Source organism: Poecilia reticulata, chromosome 9 (genome assembly GCF_904066995.2).
Source record: "Poecilia reticulata chromosome 9, P_reticulata-male-v2, whole genome shotgun sequence".
Classification (NCBI taxonomy): Eukaryota; Metazoa; Chordata; class Actinopteri; order Cyprinodontiformes; family Poeciliidae; genus Poecilia; species Poecilia reticulata.
Window position 1 is genome coordinate 19,391,034 of NC_088838.1, and position 25,481 is coordinate 19,416,514.

Sequence of the window (25,481 nt, forward strand, 5' to 3'; positions counted from 1 at the left end):
TTCCCTCTGAGGCGCAGTCTGGCATGTGACCCTGAGACATTTGGATCTTTTAAAGGCTATTCCCACAGAAACCTTTTCCCTGGTTCGTTTTGGCTACAAAGTAAACTTAAACTAAAGCTGTAGCTGGAAGATTTCCCCCCCCCACAGTTACAGTTTTTTGGAAGCTAGTTTATACTACTGTGAACTAAGCTAGAAGAGAAAAGCTATTGCATTTGTGGTTAATTACACAACACATTCTGCTAAATATGCATGCTCAGAATATAACTCCAAATCTATCTTCACTAAGATCTCAGTAATATTTGCTTCAATCAAGGAAATTCCACCACTCCCCTTTTATTTATTTGCATTTTAAGATATGCCAGTCACCACTACGTGCTCGAAGTTCTGCCGGAGATGAGAGTTGAAGCTCCGTCTCACAGGGGACTCCGCCAGACGTTCCCAGCAGACCCTCACTACACGTTTGGGCCTGCCAGGTCTGACCGGCTTCCTCCCCCACCACCGGAGCCAACTCGTCACCAGGTAGTGGTCAGTGGACAGCTCCGCACCTCTCTTCACCTGAGTGTCCAAGACATACGGCAGCAAATCTGATGAGATGATAACAAAGTCAATCATCGAACTGCGGCCTAGGGCGTCCTGGTGCCAAGTGCGCATATGGACGCCCTTATGCCTGAACATGGTGTTCGTGATGGACAATCCGTGACGAGCACAGAAGTCCAACAACAGAACACCACTCGAGTTCAGATCGGGGGGCCATTCCTCCCAACCACGCCTCTCCAGGTCTCACTGTCATTGCCCACGTGAGCGTTGAAGTCCCCCAGTAGAACAAGGGAGTCCCCAGGAGGGGCACTCTCCAGTACCCCCTCTAAGGACTCCAAGAAGGGTGGGTAATCTGAACTGCCGTTTGGCCCGTAAGCACAAACAACAGTCAGATCCCGTCCCCCCACCCGTAGGCGGAGGGAGGCTACCCTCTCGTTCACCGGGGTGAACCCCAACGTACAGGCGCCCAAATGGGGGGCAACAAGTATGCCCACTCCAGCCCGGCGCCTCTCACCGTGGGCAACTCCAGAGTGGAAGTACGTCCAGCCCCTCTCAAGGAGACTGGTTCCAGAACCAGAGCCATGTGTCGAGGTGAGGCCGAGTATTTCTATCCGGAACCTCTCAGCCTCGCACACTAGCTCCGGTTCGGGTCGCTCATCCGCGAACCGACCCCGGATAAGCGGAAGAAAATGGATGGATGGATGGATGGATGACAGTCACCACTAGCAATTAATGACACCATGACGGGAAATTAAAACCGAAAGGATTGAGCCTTTCAGCCCCACTCAGTAGCCTTACTTCTTGCAGGAACTCGAGAAAATGGCTACAACAGATGATATGATAGACATTGGATTAGTTAAATCAAATGTTTTGCCTTGATTAAAACAATATAAAAACAATAATGAAAAGCAATCATGTTTTGTTTAATCTCTTATTTTCTGAAGTAAGAAGAACACAGAAGAAAATCCTCATTGAAGGGCTTCAAACACATCCCTACAAAATATCATAAAACTGAAATATTTATAAATGGGCAATAATTTATCTGTTGTACAACTTACATACAATTATGTAAAAGAAATGTATGCTCATAAACTTATAAGGCTTTTGCTGTATGCACACATCAGATACAGTCTAATCATCAACAACTGTTTGACTATAACTAGTAAAAAGGAAAAAAAAATGCTTGGTCATTCAAACTTTGTGTTTGTTTTCCCCCCAAAGTCGTTCATCACATTAATCAGCTTGGCTGATAAAACCAAGACTTTTGTATCAAAGGTCAACATATTCAAATCCTGAAGTGGTATCTTAAAATTTCTCCACCAGAACCTCTGCATCAGACGGTGTTGAAAGGATGAAATAGCATAATGTTGTATGCCTGAAATGCTGAGACAACACCCATAAAAAACACCCCGATGCAGTTTGAGTAAGTTAGAACCAGCCTGACGAAAAAGATTGTTCTTTATTAGCCTCAAAGAATCTATGCCACAAAGATAAATATACACAATAAACAGATAGAATAGACAGACAGATCAAAAAGAACGTTTATATTTCATCTTTAAAATAAGAAATCATTTTCAGAAGTCAAATTAAATAGTTTTCATGTTTCTTTGGTCTTCTGGAAGATTGTCCACCACCGAATCCGGGAAGTTGGTTGTAAATCCCAACATAAGGGACAGAAGGAGAAAAGGGGAATACAAACCAAAGAAACAGGCAAAAGTAAGCAAGAAGATAAATGCTGAGTCGTAAGTGGCTGAATTTGTTATTTTTAGAAGGGAACAAGTAATCTATTGTATTATGTTTTTGAGCCTTTCTGTCTGTTTTAGTAACTCTACTTGTGGGAATTCCAGAAGATCTCAACAGATGAGATGAGCATGTTTCTTTCTCAATTTCTGAGATAAATATCAAGACACTTTGGATCACTTTAATTAAGTATTGGACTGTGATTAAAGCTAAATTAATTTAAAAACAATAACAAAAAGAAACCAGGTGCCTTTGGTTAATACGTCATATTTTATGATGTAAGAAGACAACATTTATGACATAGGATAATAATTTCAGGCCTCAGAAAGGCTTTAATGAATTAAATAGACCTAAAAATGACAGATGCAGGTTTCCAGCAATTACAACAAGTTTTACAGAGAATGTAAAAACTTCACATCCAGTTTCCTGTCATCTCAAATTTAAAATAAACAGTAAAAAGAAAATACTCCTTCAAGGGCTTTTAACACATTCCCAAAAAAATATTTAATAAATGGGCAATAGTTTGTCTGTTGCACAACTTTCACATACGATTATGTAAAAAAATAATTCATGTTCATAAACTTGTAAGGCTTTTGCTGTATATACACATTAAATACCTAACATTTTTATTCTTCTAATCATTTGCAAATGTTTGACTATAACTAATAAAAAGGAAAAAAAAAAATGCTTGGTCATTCAAGCTTAGTGTTTCCTCCCCCAGTCCTCAAATGGTTCATCATCAAATTCAGCATGGCTGATAAAACCAAGACCTTGATATCAAGGATCAACACATTCAAATCCTGCAGTGATATGTGGTATAACTTCTTAAAACATCTTTGTGTATTCTGCTTTTAATACCACAAATCTGGTCAAATGTAGGATTTCAGACAGACGGTTCAGCTCCAACAGAAACTCTGCAGCAGATGGCGTTGACAGGATGAAATAGTAAAACTTATCATGAACTATGATTAAGTTGCAACTTAATCATAATTTTGATAGCGACGGATTACAAAATATGATCTTTTAAGGACAATGAAGCTGCAATGCTGACTTGAGTATATGAAGATAACATAATGAGTTATCTTTCTTTGAGTTTATGGTTCCTTTAAATCATTGTTTACACCACGTAAAAAAGAAAAAAAAACATCTGATCAGTGATTTTTATCTGTCCACTCTACTAAAGGATTCAAAATATACAGTAGAACCAGATAATAATGCAAGAATATATACAGTTCAACAAACAACAGATGTCAGAAAACAGCGTTTTAACACAGAACCACGTGAAAAGAAACAGAGGTTGACTGTTTATGTGACAGCCGACATGTGAACAGAAACGTGTTCAGGGCACAAAGGCGCTGCCGTCTCTGCCAGCTGTCAGTGACCGTTGATGATGCTCTGAGACGTGGACGCGGCGGATGAGGAAGTGACCGGAGATGAGCTGGTCATGCTGGTGAAGAAGTTGTCCTCTTTCAGTTTGCTGTGATCCGGGAGCTCCAGCTTAACCTTGGCCTCCTCGATGTCGCTGTTGATGGCCGCTATGAGATCCTCTGTCAGCAAGGATAAAAGGGCAGCAGGCAGTTTGTGCGTCAGGAGATAAATAGTACAAGAAAGGGGAAGAAACTGTGTTACTGGCACTCGGATTTGTTCCTTTCACTAAAGTACAAATGCATGAATATGACTTTCGTATTCCAGTTTCTAAAAACGCAGATGACAGCATACCGAGTGAGGGAAAGCTCTTCTCTGAGCGGATGTAGCCCACCAGAACGACACTCAGAGTCTGTCCATAAAAGTCTTCTTTGAATTTGTGAATGACGTGCGTCTCCTGGAAGCCCAAAGACATTTACACGAATTTTAAAAGCAGATAATTTGCCAAAACTTATTGAAATGCTTAGTCGATCACAATTCCACCTGGAGTTTTCCTTTTAGCACAGCAAAACGACCCTGACACAAGCAGGTGTGTGGTGTCTGCCTAACTCAATGCAGACAGAGACAAACTTGAGTAACTTTATTTCCTGGAGCCATGTCAGGATAAATGTGCAGCTCAGGGCTTTTGTTTCTGTTCCCATGACTTCTCAAAACTCAACACCAAAGGACAATTAATACTTCGAACGGAAGAAACCACACATACTGCCAGCCAACCAAACAGGTTTAAAGTGAGGATGAATTTATGACTGAAATAAAAGCCACCCAACTTGAACTTACCATGGACTTCTTTGTGTTTTTGTAGTAAGGGTTCCAGCCGATGCTCATCACCATTTTGTAAACGTCGCCATTCCCGACACAAGCCCAGCCGTAATAGATTCCTGTGCTGATATCAGCTGGAAGATTGTCCACCACTGAATCCGGGAAGTTGGCTGTAAATCCCAACATAAGGGACAGAAGGAGAAGAGAGGAGTACAAAACAAAGAAACAGGCAGAGAGGTAAACAAGACAATAAATGCTATGAGTTGTAAGTGGCTGAATTTGTTATTTTTTAGAAGGGAACAACTAATTTATTGTATTGTGTTCTTTCCCCCCTTTCTATATGACAAAACTAAAGTTTATCAAATTGCAACTCTGCTTAGATTCATTTACTTTAGAGGATTTATTATAACATTGACAATGCAGCACCAGATAAAACCAATGAATAGGCATGTTGCACAGCACATCTGAATCTGGATGATTTTGTTGCATAATTACATCCAAGTAGTGATCAACTTCTATTAAGTATATTATCAGATTTTGTTCAAAAACAGAAGACCGTCCATCCATCCATTTTCTGACACCCTTGTCCCTCAGTGGGGTCGGGAGGGGTGCTGGTGCCCATCTCCAGCTAGAAGACTATCTAATTAGACTCTCTTCAAAGGGATTTATTTTGGTAGATTAAACCTGCTTTGCTTGTAAAAAAAAATTAAAAAGGTCATCTCTTTTGGAGAAAGTTTGGAAAATTACTTTTCACAAAATCTGAACTGGCTTACTACTTAACAATAAAAAACAGTCACACGTGATGTTACTGCATATACTTACACATAAAAGGGATGATCTTTTAGTTTCTTCAATTAAGGATGTATTCAAAACTACTACCTCTGTAATGTTAATTTTTTACATTTGATAAACACATTTTAGATACGATGGATAAAATTGATAAAATAAAAGTTCATAAAAAGTGCCTTTGCCATCAACCCGAGGAACTCCAAATACATTTCTTTATTTCTTATGTGTTGGTCTGTGTCCATCTGCTCAATTCCTCTATTTATGTGAGGTTACATAAAACACGACTTCACATTTTGGACAGAATCACAAGGACATGCTGAGTCAACAGCTGCACTTTTAGAATCAGTCAGATTCCCTTACGCAACTCACATACCTACGTAAAAATATTAGCTCCGTTTACGTACAAATGTAGAATGATTTTTCCGAATAACGCTCACGTAAAGCGTAAATTACTGATCCGGTGACTTACAAAACCGCTAAGATGGACTTGTTAAGTTAAGATCCAGCCTCTGCACAATTCCGAGAATCAGTAAAGAATCTGTTATCATAGACCTTACGTTATTTACGTAGACAGTTATGTATCATATTATCTAACTGTAAATCTCATAGTTTGGTGCCCGTTTCTTGCCTCACCCGTGGGAATTCCGAGTTCTTTGCTTCCTCTTCCAAATCCTCGAACGACCTCTCCTCGGCAGAAGTACGGGAGGCTCTTCATGTTTTGTATACCGCGAACAGCTGCTTTAGACGGGGCTACAGAATGACCTCGAACACGACGCAAGGAAGTGAGCCTGGCTGCTCAACTGGAACGGTTTTAACGGCTAGCACACTGCTAAGAGAAAACTGATGTATATTTATTTTTAAGTTAAGCTCCGGTGCCCGAGTCTGAGTGTATGGTCAACTTTCCCTACCAAGGTGCCTCCCTCACGCTGGTTAAAGTTGAACCTCAGTCACTATGCAGAGATGTTGATGAAAGTTCACCAGCTATGCTAGCAGTGCTAACTACCTTCATCAGCTACTGACAGATCCTGAAGAGGGGGAAACCCCGAATAAATTAAAGACAACTGTTTTTATAGCAACCCGGAGGATGACAGTACTTGTTTCCGGACGGCTGCTACGTGGTGTGGCGATGAAGATCAAGCGTAGAAAAAAGCCGGTTACGTTTATAACATGTGTTTGAACCCTCTGCGTCACGTACGCTCTTGCGTGATGTCATTGACCGCGTGACCACTGGAGTGCCATGGTGCGTTTAGGTAAATTGGGAAATGACAATAAAGAAAGAATAATTTATTGAAGTTGGTCGCTAATGTTATTGTTTCCATATCTGTTGAAAGAGCTCAAACAATGTGAGCATTGCTGAGATGTACAAATGACTTTGTAGGACATGTAGCTATCTCGTTACGAGTTTGCATCGTGTGCCACCTGGTTAAGAGTAAAAGAAATCAAGAATGAAGTTGGTGAGAAAGCACACAATGGAAGAATAAATAAATAAATAAATAAATAAATAAATAAATAAATAAATAAATGTATTCCCCAACGTATACTTCACCTATCAACCAACCCATCTACCTTCACAATCTCCTTTTCCCAGGAGATTGGGACTGAATCAGAAGTGTAGTGGGACCACCTAGCATATAATCTTATTTTAATCTCATTTCCAGAAAAAAATATTTCAGAGACAGAAAATGGATAACAGTCAGTTTTTTAAAAAAATATTCATTTGCGTCGTCCAGTGCGTTTCGGCAAGTTTTGTAAAACACATAATAAAAGAAAATTATATCGAGGTCCATAAGCCTTATATTTCATAAAGGAAAAACACCAACTTTACTACACAAACGACACGCTTCATCTAGTAATTTGAAAATATTTCAGCCAGAAATATTATTATGCTCATTTGTACCTGTCATATCCGTGTGTTGAACGCCAAAGAAAAAACAAACAAAAAAAAACCATCAACTTGCACTGCGTGCTTCCGCAAGGGGCGCTCGCGAGCTGGCACAATGGTGATCGATAGTGCACAATGAGAAAACGGCTTTAAATATGCCTGACGAGGCAACTTCTAAAAATATTCTTAGTGTTATCATGTTTCTTATCCATGAAAGCCCCAAAAGGTGGGCGTTCTCTGACAGAGTGGAATGTTTTACAGTCCGTGTTTGATGAAAATGTTATCTGCTCCGTGGGGTTTTTTATTTCTTTTCTTTCTTAACTATTGCACAATTTATCAGTAGGCATTAAAACTCAAATAATACATAAATTAAAGACTAATATGTGCATTGCTCTTCTGGAAAGAAATTTTTGATTTTTTTGGGGGTGGGGCGGGAGAGGGGGTAAGGATGGGATGGCCGTAGGCAGCACTGCTGTTTCTCCAGGGAGGACGATAAAGGAGGGGAGCAATCTCTTAAATTACCCCACTGAAGTTAGTTTCAAGTTGGATATGCAAAATTATGCACAATTTTGTAAGCTTTTTTTTTTTTATCATTTTTTTGTTATCGTTATGTGTTTCAAGTAAATGGTTGGCTAGACTTCAAAGGCGAGAAGCATCTTTTTGAAAAAATGGCTCAAGGGCAGTAAACACGCAACTATCAGACAGTTTCTGTTCCTTGTTTTATGCCTGATCTAATCTCTAACGCACTTTAGATGTGGAACAGGACTTTCCTTAGTAGTGTCTCTGTTCCTAAGCTCCACACAGAAAGAACAGTTATGGTGCGAAGAGACTCAGGTCGGATGACAGGTAAGCAGTACATTAATAATAATAATAATAATAATAATAATAATAATAATAATAATAATAATAATAATAATAATAATAATAATAATAATAATAATAATAATATTGAACATCATCAGTTTTTTAAGTAAATTTCTATGTCTAAAATATTTGCACTTTGGTAACTTCTAGAGATCTTCTCTACTTTTAATGTCGGTGAGTGCTAAATTTTGAAGATTTTTTTTGTATATATACCTGCCCAGACATTAAATAATGCGCGATGGCTTAAATGCTTTCAAGGCATTCTACAATATTATGTCACACATGGCATTACAAATTCATTTATAAGCGATTTTCACATGCATGCATAGGCTCCATAGACTCAGGTTTTATTTTTGTTTATTTATTTATTTATTTTTTAGCAGCGTAATCTGTGAAGATATACGGGAAATGCAGGTTTTTCAAAAGTGACACGGGTGAAGCGTGTTAGTGTAGCTGAATATGTTTTTTTCCTCTAAATACTTTGGTGTAACTTCGAGTTGCAAGTTACCGTATACGCATTGAGGGAAAGAAAGGAGAGCGCGGATGCAACCACAGTTACGCAATTGGAAGGTCTATTTTGAGATATCTTTCAGCTGGTGATGGATTTACTGCACTGTAAAACATTTGAGCCGCACTTACAGTAGTTGTCTCTACTATTTTCTACTCTTTAAGTCAAGTAAATTTAGCGAGTTTTAGATTTTGAATATAAATGTGTGAGTTTGTGAAAGGTAAACTTACAGCAGTAGGTTGTGTTAACTTTTTTGTTAATTTTTCCAGACCTCCAAGAGTTGAATAAACTAGAGTTTTTAGGTTAGCACTTAAAAAAAAAAAAAAAAAAAAAAAAAAACTCAAAGAAGAAAAAGACCCGAGTCGGAACTATTTCGTGTGCTTAGCGCCATCTTTTTGTATCGTGCGTTGCACCGTCCGTGAGTGAGATGGAAGTGTGTTACGTTGATGTGACTCTTGTGCGTTAACGACGAAAAATAAAAATAAAACATAAATTACGCAATTACGAAAATAACAAAGTCAGGTAAAAGAAAAGGTTTTCCTGATATATTTCTTTCAATATGAAACTTTAACAAAAACTGTCTTTGTTAGTAGATGCTTTGGTTAAGACAAGCTTGTTCTTCATTCACTGTGTTACTCAAAGTGGTAGAGCATCCAGAAATTTTACTCAAGTAAGAGTAACAATATTTCATAATACTCAGCATATAAAAATACTCTTAAAAGCAAATTTTCCCCATAAAACCTTACTCAAATAACTGTAACAAGTTTCTAATCAACTCTGGGTATTCCAACTTGACATTCCAGACTCAATACAAAGCAATTGAGTCCTTGTCTATAACTAAACCGTCTACTTGGGATCATTTTTGGGATGATTTTCTGCAGCCGAGATGCAATTATTTTAGACAACACCTTACAGTTACAATAGAGGGGAGTGTGAGGTCAATGCTGTAATTACCACGACTCTGTGCATCTTTTCCAGGTTTGGGAAGTAATGTTATTGTTAAAGATTGAGGAATACCTATCCTTTGGAATGCCTGTTTGTAAGGGGCGTTAATAATTTATTTGAAAAACTTTTAAAATATTCAATTAGAAAGCTGTCAGGCTCTGGGACTTTATTGTTTTGTAATGATTTAACAGCAAATCCTCACATATTTCATTTTCCAGCATGTCTTTCTCAGGAACATGTAATCTTAGGGACAAGTAATTGATTCAGAAATTGTTTTATGTTTGCATTGTTATTATCAAGGTCATATTGAAACTTGAACATTTTTAAGAAACTTCAGAGTTTGATTGAAACAGATGTATGGGACTTTTATTTTATGTATGTCAGAAATTTTCATTCTTGTTTTTTTTTTCTGGAACACATAAATACACTTTTTTAAATACCAAAAATAACTGGTGGAAACTTGAACTCACAAAAGTGGAAGCAAAGCAAAAATAACAAACAGCTGCAAAAAGGCGTTGCAAGATGTGCATCAAGCAAATGTTTGGATTTTATAATATTGTATGTATCGTTTAAAAATGAAGCAATCAGAGAGAACAGTGGATAAACTGTGTACATTACACCTGACCAGGGCTATCAATGCAATTATTTGGCTTTTTTGGCGAAAATGTTCTTAATTGTGCTTCGATAACATGAGAGAACTTATAACTGTGTAAACTGCTCTCCTTGTGAAGCCACATCTCTCGCTCTTGTTCTCTCTTTCTCCTTTTTTGTCTTCTCTAAAACTTAGCACTCAAATAAAATAAGTGAACACAAATAAATAACACAAATAAATAAAAAACACAAATAAACACAAATAAAGGAAATGTCTATTTATATGTCAACATTACGCACAAAACTAAACAATGATTTTTATTTCCAGGAACAGGGATTTACAAGTCTATATTCAACTCCACAACTGTTTCAAACACATTGTAAAATCCCCCTCACTCTTGGTAAAGGACAAAGGTTTTACTCCACATTCTCCAAAAGATGAAACATTCAAATACATACAAAAATGAATCTCTGTCTGGAAGGAACTATAAAATCTTGTGCAAATGACTGCTGGCTTCCTTATAGAGCTCACTAACTATCTGGAAACCATGCGATTGTGCAAACGGAGCTGGCGTCAGCTGTCTCTGAAGCTCACTGTTGCACTGGGCTCACTGTGGACACTGTTCCTGGTCCTTAAGCTGCAGTCACCTACTACTGACCTAATCCACAGTAACCGCTGGTTGGAGTACAGGGATTATGACTTTGGCCCCGAGAGAGTGTGCAACTGCTCAGCAATCCAGGAGGGAAACACAGAGGCTCTGCTGGAAGCCAAACTATTAACCATCACAAAAGAGTTCCAGAAAAATATTCAGATCCCTGACGAGTATTACATTAATGAAACCAAGGACTGCAGGTGTGTTGCTTTAAACTACAGAGCCTCATAACCCTAGAACATTTTCACATTTTGTTGTGATTTTATGTGACAGAAAAACATGAAGTAGACCGACATTATGAATACACTTGTGTTCAAATCCCCTAAGACCATTAAAGGGCAGATTAACTTATACTGAGCAAAAAAAAATGACACATAAGCAAACTCTGTTTGCTAGTAAGATAACTTCTGAAAACAAGAGTTTGTATTGGATTTTATTTATTGGTAACTGAGTAACTGAAAGACTCCTGCAAGCCTAGCCCTTACCCTGCACACGAGTGTCATTTCTTAAAAAGCAAGTGAAAAAACAATTTCCTTCTACTTCCCAGTTATGCAGCACTTTGTCTTACTCTGTCACATAAAACCTCAATGTGCTGGTTTGTGTTTGCATTGCAACAACATGTGAAAACGTTTGAGGGCTTTGAATACTATTGCAAAGATTTTTTATTTGTTTTAGTAAATCAATAATTTCAGTGACGCATAATGACATTCAACACTGTTACAGGAAATTCAAGTCAAAGATGAAATATATAACATTTGCCCTTAGCAAAGAAGAAGAAGACTTTCCTCTGGCTTATTCTATAGTTGTTCATCACAAAGTAAGTGCATTCTAACATTACATTTAATTACCTCTTACATATACATCTATATTGTAGACCTTACATAGATTGAGCTTATGGTTTCTGTTTTTGTTGATTTTATACTCATTGCTAATAAAGGCAAAACATTTAAATATTACATCAGGTCAAAAGAAACCAATATTTTTATGTCTAAAATGTGAGCTTAATGAAAAGTATCTTTAGTATCTGCTTAAAGGTTATAATTTTGAGAAGGCACTGACAAATGAACCTCATCAGAATCCCTTTCCCATCATTTTGAGTCAATGGCACAACAATGCAGAGGAGACACAGATTGTGATGTTAGTAAAAATAAATAAAGGAAATGTAAGCAGGCACTTGCTTGATCTGGAAAAAGTGACTGACAGATTTTGTGATGTTTCTCTTTCAAAGTTTAAAACTTTGGCTAGAAAACCGAACATGCATTTCCTCACAGAGCAATGTTTCACTCTTGTAGAAAGAAAAAGGAACTTAATTTTGTTTTTTGTCATATTTCAGGTGCAGAACTTTGAACGACTGCTACGAGCCATCTATGCACCTCAGAACATTTATTGTATTCATGTGGACAAAAAATCCCAGCCCTCTGTAAAAGCTGCCATTACCAGCATCGTATCCTGTTTTCCCAATGTCTTCATGGTCAGACAGGCTGTGAGTGTGGTTTACGCTGGGTGGCCTCGTGTCCAAGCTGACCTCAACTGCATGGCTGACCTCTATGAACGCAGTGCAGAGTGGAAATACTTCATCAACCTCTGTGGACAAGACTTCCCTCTAAAAACCAACTTGGAAATGGTAAGAATGCTACGCTCGCTGAAGGGTGGCAACAGCATGGAGTCCGAAGATATGCCCCAAGGGAAGAAGGGGAGGGTATCAAAAGTTCACCAGATTGTTAACGGGACAGTCAAGGTACATTTGGAGAGCATTTGTAGCTATTGTTGAGTCTTAATTACCAATGTTTTATTCACTTTTATTTACTCTATGTTTTCAGTCGACGGGAAAGTCAAAGAGTCCGCCTCCCTTCAACTTCCCCATTAAGTCAGGAAGCGCCTACATCGTGGTAACTCGGGGCTACATCCAGAGTGTTTTGAAAGACACCCGAGTCCAAGCTCTTATCGAGTGGTCCAAAGACACCTACAGTCCTGATGAGTTTCTGTGGGCGACCATTCAACGAATCCCCGGTGTGCCTGGGTCGACGAGACCCCACTCTAAGTACGACCAGACGGACATTAATGCCATTGCACGACTAGTGAAGTGGACGTGGCATGAGGGAGCACAGGATTCTGCAGTGTATCCTGAGTGTCAGGGCAGCCACGTACGGTCGATTTGTGTATACGGAGCTGGGGACGTACAATGGCTGCTGGAGAACCACCACCTATTTGCCAACAAATTTGACGTGTGCACAGATCCCATTCCTGTCTTCTGCTTGGAGAAACATCTCAGACAGAAAGCTCTGGCTGAATCAGAAGGTGAAAAATTTTTCTCGTCTTAATAGATGACTTAAAACAAGATGATCTAATGCAAGCTGGAACATATTTATGGTTGAATATTAAATTTTTAGCTGCAACGGGAAAGGGGAAGTATTCATATTTTGGGTCCACTATGGCTCAGAGGTAGAAATTCATCCTGTAACCAGTGGGTTGCTGGTTTGAACCCCAGCTCTGTGTCTTTCAGTCATGTTCTTCTTCTGCCTTACCTGCTGGTGGTGGTCTGACTAAGGGCCTGGTGGCGCTGATTGTATGCCAGCCATGCCTTCTAAATGTTCCACCCCTGTTAAATATTCTAAATAAATATATGAATATTGAACAAAACAGATATCTGGTGAAGAATATAGCGTCTTTGAATGCTGTTGGGTCAGGTCGGAGCATCTTTCACTGTACATACACTGAGTAACTCGACTCTTTTTGCATGTTTTTTCTGGCAGTTTATCTGAAGAAAGGCCTGCAGGTGAATCTTTGTCTTGTCAGAAACGGCTTTTGAATTGTTTAAAATGTGTTTATAGAAAGCAGTCGAGAGTATTTCAGGTCACCCCGTCCTACTGGCAGGACAGGGCCACTAAGAAAAATCTTCTATTTTAGTTTTCCAGTTAAGGGAAGTGAAGAAAAGATAAAAGTACATCACTCACAATCGTTTACTACCCTCTTACAAAGACGGGAAGGAAAGGGAGTATCCCACCAGTTCCAGTTTACTTCACATCTCTGGTATTTGCACCCTGGATGGTTCAAACAGAGTTCAGATATATCCTTTATTATGCGTTTCCAGCGAGCTGCCTCCAACATGAAGGCTGCTTTATAGCTAAAATTGATGGCTTGATTATTGATTGAAATAAAATAAAGTTTTGACACAAATTTTATTTTGGTATGTTAATGATCTTGATTGAGGAGTACCAAACAACAAATTTTCATTTTTGTTTTGATAATATGAACAAATATTAAACATTTTAGATCTGAATGCTGCTGTTTTGATTCATTCGTTGAACAAATCTTTGAAGATTTTTTCAGGATTGTATAAATTTTCATGACCTTTGAAGTTTTATGTGTACAGTTTTTGTCATTTTTCTGTCCTTTATAAATAAAACATTAAAAATGCCTAATTAAAGACATTTTACTTTTAGACAGGATTTTCCTGAATGAGGAAAATGTTTCCCAACAGGCAGATGGTAAACACAAATAGTCACTTTTTAAAATAACTTTTGTAGGAATTGAAATCTTCATGGAAAATATTACATACAACACACTAGGTTTGACTTTTTGGCACGTTTTTTTCTTTAGTCTTAGCTTCATAGGAAACATGACCACAAACATCCAGTGACTTTCTCTTAAAAAAACTATTTTGAGCATCCCTATTCCTTAAACTTGGCTTAATAATGCAAACATTTTAGAAGAAAAGGTGATTATTCCGTTCTTGTTGCTGAGAATGCAACCATTTCTTATTCCAAGAAATAGAAAAACATCTGACCCATAAAAGTCAGAAAATTTATTTTCCTTTTGAACAAGTTGAACAAGTTAAAGAAACTCTTATGTTTTGGATGTACAACAATTTATAAATCCCTTTTCAATTAACAGAATAAATTTTGTGTTTTATTACAATATTGTATGCTTAGTTTATTTAAAAAAAAAAGAAAAAGAAAAAATCACAATAAAAAAAAAACTATTAACCTGTCATTGGCTACAGCAGGAATAGAGAAGATCCTGTGGCCAAGTCATTGAAGTTCAGAAAAAAAAAAATTAACTTTTGGTTGGAGCCATTTGAGTAGTTTCTCTGGTCATTATGATATGGAAAGAACAAGTAAAAATTGCTTGGTAATAAATCATTTCACCCAACCACTAGCAAAGAGTAAAATAGTATCATGCTCTCTGACAAAATGTCAACTGTATCATCCCCCCACCCCCCAATACTGAAGAAACAAAAAAGGAAAATTACCCAATAGAAGATTTAGAAAAAGATGCATCAATTATCTCAATGACAAAATAGAAACATCTGGCTTTTTGTCACTGTGTGTTAATATAAATACTTCTGGAAAGTATCGGAAACAAATAAAACACAACAAGCTACTGGTCGGGAGGAAAACATATTTAATGAAGTGCACAATTTTCTGATCTCTACAACAAATAAATATTATGTGCTGTGGGAAAAAAATAATAATTTCCAATCACTGTCAGGTTTATTTGTGTGTTGTATTGTACAGAAAGCTTGTAAGACAATCAATAACGAAGATGTTAAAAATGAAAAGCTCTGTCAGGCAGAGTCAACACATGAGTTTTATACCATGACGAGGGATCCAAAACACGGGAAACTGTCTGCTTCCCGTGCAGCTGTAGGGAAACAACTTCCAACCTTTGTGTAGCCCAAACCGGTTCTTTTGGTGAGAATTCACAAGCATTTAATATGACATGATCAGCAGATGTCAACGAATAATTATTTTCCCACCACATATGCCAGTTACACATTAACATTTATGAGTAAAAGCATACATTAAACCGAGTCTCCACCGTGGCTATTATCTTTGCACGAAGGAACATAAAGTACTTTAAGTTTGTCATCCAGTGGTTCATCTTACACAAAGGTTGAACTTCGATCGCACCTCACGATCATCATAATGAAGCCAGTCGTAAAGCCCTGTTCCCTCTGCTTTCACCATTAATAAGTGATTGTTACAAACAGCTGATAGAAAACATGGGACACACTTGGAACATGGGAAAACTCCACTCCAATTTTTTTTCTCTGATAACCTTTTGATTTCACGACAGATTAAATTCTGCTGACCGTATGGATGTTTTCACAGTGACACAGTGGAGCTGGAGGAAAGAACAGCTCGTTTTATTAATAAACAAATCGAGTGTTGACTTACGTGTCGGCACACAGAAAAAAAAAAAAAATCACAACTTCTTACTCAACTAAACGTACTCCTCTTGTATGGGGTCAACCACCTTCGCCTTTCAGCATCATGCATGTGCAGGCCACGCTGCTCATAAAATAGTCCTAATATTTAAGGCCAATTTATTGTATTTTCAAAAGCTTATCGTCTGAGACTATAGTCTAAACAGATAAAACAGACAGTCTATGTTTAATAGTTAAACAGAGACTTCTTAGAGATCTAACACAGCACAGTACCCTGATGGCAGAGGGAGAGCAGAGGCTTTCTGCCAACGTCCAGTTCAAATCGCAACTGTGACTTCAGGAAATACACACTAGTATAAATACCTTTTAATATACAGTGAAGAATAGCCGTAAATGTGTTAATAATTATATTTAAATAAACACAGAGGAAGAGATGGTGAACTTAGTTGAGTGATGTGAAAATGGGACAAAGCTTTCCTCCCTTCCAGCACAGTGACAGTCTCCGCCATCTATGTACCCTTTAATCAGAAACTCTCCACAAAGACGACGTGATCACGCCACGTTGGCTTTATGGCACCATCCCCTCAGATTCGCCAGTAGTTGCAAGGCAACAACTACGTGCCGCACTAATCATGCTGCAAGCTTTCATACTCGGACATGCTGTGGCAGACAGTACAGCAAAACACAGGAAGAAACGAGGCAGCATCCAGGTGTCTTCTCAAACAGCTGATTTCCCTTTGTCCACTCTGCAGGAGGCGGAAGACAAGCAGGAAGAGGAGAACATTTACTGAAGGGGAAACTTTTTCTTTGGTGTTTATTTTGAATTTGAGTCAAAATAAACACCAAGTAGGATGTGGAATCAAATGCTTTTAGTCAACTCATAAAATGATGAAGTCACTTTGTGACTTTATCATATAATGACTTGATATGATAAAGTCATAAAATGATGAAGACTGCAGGGGAAACCTTTTCTTTGGCTATGAATTTGAGACAAAATAAACACCAAGTAGGATGTGGAAGAAAATGCTTTTAGTCAACTCATAAAATGATAAAGTCCACAGTCTCTGAGGCTCACATATGTCTGACCTTTACAATAAACCCGTGACTTTGATTTAAATCAGCTTTTATGTTCTTCCATCTGTTTGGAAAAACAGAAGCTCAGTTTTTTTTTGTTTGTTTGTTTTACACAGTTCAAGCATATTTGCTTTCCTCATAAATGACGGTTAGAACATGAAGCATTTTTGAGTAATTTCCCTTCACCAACAAGCTTATGCTCCCTGCTAAATTTGCATTTGTTCTGCAGGTGTCTGGTTAGCTGATCCTGATCACGTTTCAGTGATGTTTAGTTTGTTGTTGAATGATCCTGTTGAGCTGTACAGATTGGCCACTTACATACATATGTCTTAGATATTTACTTGAAAAGAGCGACTTACATGACCTGGAGGACTTAAGTACCATTCTCATATTACATATTTTTCAAAAGAGAAGATTTGTTTGAAATGCAAAATAGTTTCTCAGTGGGACAAACACTGTTAGTTTTTTATTGTTTTTTTTAACCCAACTCTGTTTTCCACAACTTTCTACTTGACCTGTCTGCTGTGTTCCCAACCTTCCAGTTAGCCATTTTTTAGTTCCAGATCTAAAAACTATTAAATTATTAATTGATACACTGACTGACTGGTGTTCAAAGTACAAGCTAATAAAAAATTTTTTCAAAGGATTTATTGGTTTTTTTTTTTATTAGACACTGCAGCAACACCTTCACTAAAATAGGTTGTTTCAAACTGCAGTGGCACTTTTACAGTGTAGCATGTTCTGAGGAGGAAGTCGGTCTACTGCGTGAGAACTACTTAACATAAAATTATTATTTGCCCTGTTTACTGATGATCATAATTAATAAGCAAAGCATAGCCAAAAATGTATGTGATCTGCAATTGCTTCTACACTGGGTCGGAAAGACGTAGAGAGCAATGGTTAACGTTAGCAAGAGATGAATAAAAATATCAGCACACATTCACATCATGCATTTCTTATTGTTGTCAAACAAGCGATGTCTTGTTCTAATCTTTCAAGAGCCATCTTGGTTATTTTATTTGTGAACAATAAACACCAGAATTAATAAGTTACTCAACTTATAATCTCTACCATGTAGGAACGTATTAACATCAACTCCGTACAGTCAGCTTGTTCCTGTTTGGACACTGGTCTTGTAAAGATAGAGTGAAGTTCCACAGAACCTGGAGCCAGACTTGCTTTGTGTGCGCTACTGAATGTTACTATTATCACAATCTAACAGATGCAACGTGCTGTTCGTTTAAATGTGACATGTGTGTTGAAAATTGATAATTCACACTGAAAGTCAGTTCCTGAACTAAGAGAAATATTAAAATGTAAAAAAGCAGCTGATTTTGGGACAGATGCAGCAAAGTCAAATGTTAGTCTGAATCTGCTGGTTTTGATTTTCAAATCACCAGCAGATTCAAACGAGCAGGCTATTATCATGGAAACCTTTCGCAATGCATTAAGGCAAACACTGTTTTGTAAAACGGTTACAAGCAAACGTCCTGCAGTGATGTCTTATCAGTCAGGTTTAGGCTCGCAGTTAAGATCTGCAAGATTGGAGCGCGAGGCAATTTCCCTTTCAAAATATTCAAACAAGCTGTTCCACATACACAGAGTCAACATGCAGTCATGGCCATACATGGTTAATTATTCTCTCAGGATAGTTCTACGTAGTGCTGACAAAGACTCACTTCATGATGCTGGGAGGAATGTGGACATACTCCATTGGGATTATTTCTCCGAGCTCCTGCAGGCTGTGAACATACTTGATCTTACTGCTGAACTTTGAGCTGCACAAAAACAGGAATCAAAAAGACTTCAGTGCAAGTCGATACCCAGCGCTGTATGATGATATTCGTCGTTGCATTTTATGTCCATATTGTGTGCAAGCAAATTGTGAGTAACGGCGAGACCTAATGAAGGGCCTGGTGAGTCCCAGCAGAGTCCGAATAAACCAGGAAGGATGGACAATGATGAACATCTTTAGGTTTTTCTTCAGTCTGCAGCAAAAAGAGAGAGAAAACTAAACATCATGACTTATATTGAGACAAACGGCTATGTCCATGTTCTCTGAAGACATTTAGAAGTTTTTTTGTGGACCGTGACAACACCATCAATTTCTGATATTTTGATCTCAATTAGAGAAAACAAAAAAGTTTTTTTAATTTTTAATTTACAGTGTAAGCTTGTGAGAAAACTTTTCAGCAAAAAGTAACCGCAGATCATTTAGTTGTCAATTACCTGAAAATGATCTGAAACCATCTTAAGACCCAAGTTAGGCTTGGATCTTAAAATGTCCAATATGTAATCACATCAAGTAGAAATGAGAAAGCAAGCACTCGTGTGATGATTACCTTCGGTCTATCATCTGGTAGCACCTTTTCATCCAGGTGAAACCCGGCATTCTCCTTCGAGGAGTGGCTCCGTTCAGGTACACAATCATGTAATCCTCTGCCACCATCAGCTCTAATGTACTGATTACATAGCTGCAAGAAGGAGGACATCGGACCTGGATTTATCACGTTACCTTCATAACGATAAGAAAATAATAATGGTACGTAATATCATGGCATTCTGGGTCTAACATTGTTAGTTTTAAATGAATGAGAAAATGCTTCCTCATTTCAGCATCACTTTCTAGGGCCAGGTCAAGATAATACCATATATATATTAGTATAATTTCAAATCCCAGATGTTATGAAGCTAATTCAGTGAATTAATGTCCATGGTTTTGATATTAGATATGGGCATCATGTCTGCTCTGAACGTTTACATGAAATCAGGGAGATTGGAAAGTTTAACTTACAGAAAAAGGTTTTCCATGACATAGTTATAATTTTCACAGTCACTGTCCGGCAGGAAGCAAGCTGCAAACACGATGATGGCGTTCTTTTCGGCATAGTAACCTGCAAAACAAGAAAAGTCACCACACCAGTTCTCGGTTTGCGGAAAGTTATTGAAACACCTTCTCCCATTTCCATATTTATTAGCTCTGAAACAAAAGGGACATTCAGTGAGGAGACATTTTTTTAATTTGACACGAATAATGCTGCAGTCATACTTCATAGGCAGAGAGGAACCGGAAACACAGAGAAAGCTCTGAGAAGCCAATAAGAAGCTTCTCTTTAGCATCACCAATCAACCTAAATGGATAAAATGACAGAAAGAGTTAAGTGACAAAGGATGTGAATGCTGACATTAATTTAAACCAGAAAAAGTTCAGCATTTTCCCACATGATGACATGAATCTACGAAACAAAGGGTGAAGCTTTGCTGAACCTGTTTTGGAAAATTGTGAGACAATAAAATGAACAGAAGAGACACGTCTTCTGAAGCCAACCATTTGTGTCTCCATACCTCCATGGGAAATGACTTTCTTGTATGCCTGAATGCATTTCATATCAATGCGATGCTCCTGCTCTCCAATCACCACACTCCTCCACAGCCGGTCGTCTCCCTTTTCCTCTCCTCGACGCTCAACTGCGACGTCACCCGATGCTGCTCCGGCACCCAAACCAGCCTCTTCTGACTCTGTCGTCGGTGACATTAACGATACGAGAGAAATATCAAATAAGGGAGATACTTTAAAAAAGGATATGGCTGTAAATCGATACTCCAAGCTCACGGAAAACTGTCCAATCCTTCATCTGAAAATGAAAAGACTGTGACACAACTAAAGACCAGCCACGACATGTCTGGAATCTAAAAGTCACAGCACTCCACAGATATACGGCCTTTATCAAAGAGTATCAGAAGGAACTACTGATAGAGAATCACCAGAAGTCAAATTTTTAGTAGGGGATGAGACCAAAACTGAACTTTCTATATAAAAAAAATAGAAACACTGCACATTACCAAGGACTCACTTTTCCATTTGGCATGTGGTGGTGGCAACATCATGATGTGGGACTCCTTTCTTTCTTTTTTTTTTTTCTTTTTATTTACTTTTGCAAGGACGGGGAAACTGGACAACGTTTATAGGCAGATGGAGCTAAACATAGAGCGATCCTGGAAGAAAACCTATGAGAGGCTGTGAAAGATTTCCACCTTTCAGTCCTAAACGTACAGCCAGAACAACTGAGTTGAGATCAAAGCAAATTCCCGTGTTAGGATGAGTAAATCCATGTTCAGATCAAACTTAAATTGAGATTCTGCAGCAAAACTTCACAACTGATGTTCACAGATACCATAAACAACTTACAGCTATTTTCTTACAAATATCTCAGTGTCCAGGTGTGATAAGGTAGGAGACACATTCCACAAAAAGCTCTCAGCTGCAACTTCAAGAGAAGCTAATAATGTCAAGTATCTTAAAATCATATATAGTTTTGGTTGCACCTTACAAATCTCAATAACTTCGTGTTGGTCTATCACATAAAATCCCAATTAAATAAATTTAGTATTTTGAGTTGCTTTGTGATCAATGTGATTTATTTAGAGGGGTACGAATACTTTTGTGAGACCCTCATGCTCATGTGCCATATTTGCATTGAGTCTTTGGGCTTGTATCTCACCCTGGACATTCATTTCAAGTGAGTCTGCCTCATCAGGTGTGTCTATCCCATCTATGCTGGCATCCAGATCGTCCCCAGTGTCCAAGGCATCATTGTCCGTGTCCAGAGCATCTTCTGAAAGAAGCGACCCCTCACTGCGTTCCAGTGACAGGTTCATTGGTGGAGCCGACAGCTTCCTCCTTTGGTTTGATCCAGCTGAAGTGTCTGCTGAAGAGGAGGGATCTGTACAACGATTTCAGAAGAGACAGAGATGCCAGTATGACACCCAGTCGTAAGTGTAAACTGTTGGATGAACTCTGGAGAATAGATTAATTCTCATCTGGATTAAAACTTTTCATTACTTCTCTGTATTCTGAATGCAATGTTTCTTTCTTTTTTTGTTTGTTTGTTAGTATTATTGATATAATAATGAAACGTGTTTGAACTACGCTGTTGCTGAAATGTGCTAAACAAATAATTTTCCAGGACAAATTTGCCAAAATGTCCCTTCGAAAAAGAGCTTAAAAAAAAGATCAGAAGCCCCAAAAATGAAACATGGTGTAGTAAAAAATTTATATGCATAAATTAACTGAGACATACATAATCTTTTATTTCGATTATGTATGTCCATGCTTAATTACAAGTAAGTAGGTGAAAAGAAAACCCGAGTTGTGAGTACAAACTTGTTTATGGGGACAAACGGGGAACGGGATCCAGATTTACATAATACCAACATTTTCAGTCAGAGTGAAAAACATTTTCTTTATTTCTTTACTTCCTGTCTGCCCTAAAATTTATTTTCTTTATTTCAGCCTTTTTCGTTTTTTTGTCATTTTCAAAAGTTGCATTTTTTCATTTTACATCCCAGAGGTGCGTGTCCATGTAAAGAGATAAAAAAAAAAGAGTTGACCATTCCTCCCAAAAAAAGCAACATACATCAGGACTGATTCCTTTTTGAGGGCTTTTATTTTTGCCTTTTTTTGTACCATAAACCTCCTTTAACGACTAAAACACACGCAGAAGATTTTGAGAAGTGAAAACAATACAAGTTTTGTTTTTCCGTTTTCTGTTTATTTACCTTCTCTGTCTTCCAGCTTCTCAGCTGCTTCTTCACTGGAGTCCATCTTCATCATCGTCGCTGCTGCTTCACCTTCTCCCTGATGGGAGTTTCTGCTCAGAGGCAAAGAAATACAATAGTGAGCCATGACATAAACTATCATTGCTATGACCAACGCCACCAGAGGCACAACTACACACAGTACAGGGCCAAACAAGGCAAAGACAATCATCTATCTCCAAAGCAAAAGAGCAGAGCTGTCCCCATGACACTGAATAAAACGGAATCTAAAATCCATTCGTTTGACTCAAGACATGAAGGATTAAAGTCGTGACAAAGCAGATGGAGAGAAACTGACCCGCTGCTTCATTCCCAGGCTGCACGTGTGGGCCGAGGACACAATACTGTGCAGTGTTACCACCTCCCTCCAACTATAGCCCCTCTAATAGATTCTGATTAGCATACAGACCGCTAACAATGGAGAAAAGCACTACAGAGACGCTCGGACACACAGAGACACACATGAAGACACATGCACAAGATTTTTTTTTTCTTTTACAGAAATTTAGATTGTTACCTTTTTGCCATCACAGTGTCCTCCGAACCAGACTTTCCACAGTAGGTCACATGACTAGTTAATTAGGGGAAAGCCCTATTGTGCATGTATGCAAATAGACACACACACAAGCAGTGATAAACAGGGGAGGGCCATGCATCCAAAAGAGGGGGTGGGACATTATTCCAGTGTGGGACAAAATGAGCACAACAATACTGGAACTACTAATGGGAACAGTGTGACCAGGACACCCCTATACGAATACTTATCTAAAAACAGGCTTTACTTTAGTGTCTCAGTAGAAAAAAAATGTATCTTAGGAAGGCATAGCACAGTAGATTCATTGTCTTTTTCTACTATTTTTGTGATTTTTAGATCCCGTCAAAAGCATTTTCAGAAGCTAGTGTAGTTGAAAAGACTGTGCCGACATCATGTAAAACTCCATGGATTTAAAATTGGATGTCACTCAAGTTCAAATGTGTGGGAGGGTAAACAAGCAAACGCCTTTGCAAATGCAGCAAACCTGATAAGATGGAAACTTGCCCTGAAACACGAGCTCAGATAAAACCCCAAGGTGTGAATATTGAATGTAAAGTCAATCATTTTCAGACTGCTACAGTAATTTTTATGAAATGTTTTTGGAAAAATTACATAAAAACTTGAAAAAGAAAAATATTGAGGGCATGAGTAAATGTTTCGGTTATGGGGCCCTATCTGCAAAGATTCCAAACAAGAAGCGGTAAACTGTGCAAGTAAAAAAAAATCGAATGTGCAACAAGTGGGTGTGTTGCACACAATCTGCAAAGACCGACAGTGCAAATGATTAAAGAAACAGTGGTCCAACTGCAACAGAAAGTCATTATGCTGGAGGTATAATAATGATAGGAGTGATACACAAAACTTTGGTCAATCACAAGAAAAGTTTTTTTTGTTAATTGAAATGCAACAATTTGTATTTTTTTTTTATTTCACTTTCAACATAATTGTATTTGGTAAGTGAAAGGATGGAATCAAAATCCAGAAATTGAACTCATTTTCTGGAGCAACTCACCTTGACAGACGAAAGTGAACATATCCTTGTGACACATATCGAGCACGATCTTCCGTCCCAGGGTTTCCTCCAGCTTCGTACTGAGAGTACTGGAGTTCGGAGCTGCTCGTGGGTTCTTCCACGTATGTGTCGTCAGTGATGTACTGACATCTAAAATCCAGGCCGTGATGGGCGCTGGCTCCAGTTTGGTTCTCGATCTGCTCGGCTCTGAAATACTCGGCCTGTGCATCGGTTGTGAACTCGGCGTAAACATCTGAGGTGCTCTGTGGCCTTTCAGGCTTTGTGATCGCGCAGGGTGGGTGAGCATGCTGGTTTTCAGTTCTTTGGTCGATGTGGTGGTAGTTGTACCCATACTTGTTTTGAACAAGACTTGTGTTCGGATCAGATGCAGCATTTTCATTAATTGGCTGAGATGGCGGCTGACACGTTCTGTCTTGGTGTCTTCTGTTACGGGGATAAGGGATCTGGTATCAGTGCAAATACATATGGGACACAATGACACTCATTCAACAATACCTCACTTTATTTTTAGGCAATACTTCAGACTTTATATCTAAATTATATAAAACAATAATATTGCCCAATTTGAAAGCAACAAAGTGTGGTTAAAAGCTAAAAAAAAAACAATGTCACCTAGTTTAAAGACACTTTGGATGCACCCGTTTAACAAATAGAAATATTTCTAAACATAAAATAACCACTTTTGCATTATGCTGATTCACTGCCATGAATCCAGAAAGAAAAGAAAAGGATTTATCTAATCAGTTTTGTATGTTTAATACTCCGAGAAGTCAAATTATCTGCTGGAAAATCCAATAGATTTATGTATTTTTGTGTCAAGGATCGATAGTCGGGGTCTGTTTTTATATTTTTGCAACTTATTCTCTTGTTCTTCATAAATGCTAAGACAGATGCGTGGAATTTCTGCAGTTATTAGAATGATCTGTTGATGGCAGTACTGCACTGGAAAAAAACAAAGCAATTGCCCTCAGAGACATCACTGAGGGAAAGAGACGCATGTATTAAACTTTTCTTATTTCTCTTCTCTGGGTCTCCTTTTAGCGTCTCAATTCTGTTGCCTGTGAGCCTTTCCTTCTATTTTGACATTAAATCCTTAGGAATATCTCAGTTTTTGATGTACTCATATTGATGTATTAATATGTTACACTTTCAAGGATAATTGCACATATTATTTTGGCAATGTAGATAAACTTTTGCAAAACAGAATTAGGGTTGGAGAAAAAAAAAGGTTACTATTTTTATTTTCCATTACATAAGGTCAAGAACTAAATTCAAGGATAATTTTGAGAAAAAAAGTTCAATTCTTTTCTGTCAAGACAAAATATTGAGTATCAAGTGGAAACGAAATCTAGAAGAAAAGGTGGGATTCTGAAACTCC

General features: G+C 38.1%; 3 protein-coding genes across 5 annotated transcripts in view; 1 reads left to right on the forward strand and 2 right to left on the reverse strand.

Annotated features, from left to right (window-relative positions):
* Positions 1-2,583: 2,583 nt before the first annotated feature.
* Positions 2,584-6,451, reverse strand: rfk (riboflavin kinase). The gene is made up of 4 exons (XM_008418529.2): positions 5,884-6,451; positions 4,480-4,631; positions 3,997-4,099; positions 2,584-3,824 (listed from the first exon to the last, which is right to left on the reverse strand). Exons 1-4 carry the CDS (start codon positions 5,963-5,965, stop codon positions 3,652-3,654), a joined length of 510 nt encoding a protein of 169 aa, XP_008416751.1. The 5' UTR covers positions 5,966-6,451; the 3' UTR covers positions 2,584-3,651.
* Positions 4,605-13,337, forward strand: LOC103470242 (glucosaminyl (N-acetyl) transferase 1). Of its 2 annotated transcripts, none has more exons than XM_008418532.2 (5): positions 4,605-4,698; positions 10,369-10,893; positions 11,417-11,510; positions 12,027-12,431; positions 12,514-13,337. In XM_008418532.2, the coding sequence occupies exons 2-5, from the start codon at positions 10,544-10,546 to the stop codon at positions 13,012-13,014; spliced, it is 1,350 nt and encodes a 449-aa protein (XP_008416754.1). In that variant the 5' UTR covers positions 4,605-4,698; positions 10,369-10,543; the 3' UTR covers positions 13,015-13,337. The 2 variants fall into 2 exon arrangements, with proteins under 2 accessions (XP_008416754.1, XP_008416753.1); XM_008418531.3 differs by lacking the exon at positions 4,605-4,698 and adding an exon at positions 7,591-7,978.
* A 1,743-nt stretch (positions 13,338-15,080) lies between these two features.
* Positions 15,081-25,481, reverse strand: part of LOC103470240 (prune homolog 2 with BCH domain) — a 38,176-nt gene continuing 27,775 nt past the window's right edge. For both annotated transcript variants that reach the window (XM_008418527.3, XM_008418528.2), the window contains 9 exons: positions 24,083-24,526; positions 22,497-22,588; positions 21,440-21,661; positions 20,283-20,456; positions 19,732-19,831; positions 19,280-19,411; positions 18,839-18,925; positions 18,617-18,715; positions 15,081-16,609 (listed from right to left, as the gene is read on the reverse strand). In XM_008418527.3, coding sequence (XP_008416749.1) covers positions 16,582-16,609; positions 18,617-18,715; positions 18,839-18,925; positions 19,280-19,411; positions 19,732-19,831; positions 20,283-20,456; positions 21,440-21,661; positions 22,497-22,588; positions 24,083-24,526 — 1,378 coding nt within the window. In that variant the 3' untranslated portion in view covers positions 15,081-16,581. The remainder of the gene's footprint in view (positions 16,610-18,616; positions 18,716-18,838; positions 18,926-19,279; positions 19,412-19,731; positions 19,832-20,282; positions 20,457-21,439; positions 21,662-22,496; positions 22,589-24,082; positions 24,527-25,481) is intronic.

Coding starts and splice junctions, on each gene's coding strand:
- rfk (XM_008418529.2), bottom strand. CDS start 5,965: ATGAAGAGCCTCCCGTACTTCTGCCGAGGAGAGGTCGTTCGAGGATTT. Junction 4,100..4,479: donor AAAACACAAAGAAGTCCATG/GTAAGTTCAAGT, acceptor TTGGGCTTCCAG/GAGACGCACGTCATTCACAA. Junction 3,825..3,996: donor GAAGAGCTTTCCCTCACTCG/GTATGCTGTCAT, acceptor CCTTGCTGACAG/AGGATCTCATAGCGGCCATC.
- LOC103470242 (XM_008418532.2), top strand. CDS start 10,544: ATGACTGCTGGCTTCCTTATAGAGCTCACTAACTATCTGGAAACCATG. Junction 10,894..11,416: donor AATGAAACCAAGGACTGCAG/GTGTGTTGCTTT, acceptor ACACTGTTACAG/GAAATTCAAGTCAAAGATGA. Junction 11,511..12,026: donor CTATAGTTGTTCATCACAAA/GTAAGTGCATTC, acceptor GTCATATTTCAG/GTGCAGAACTTTGAACGACT.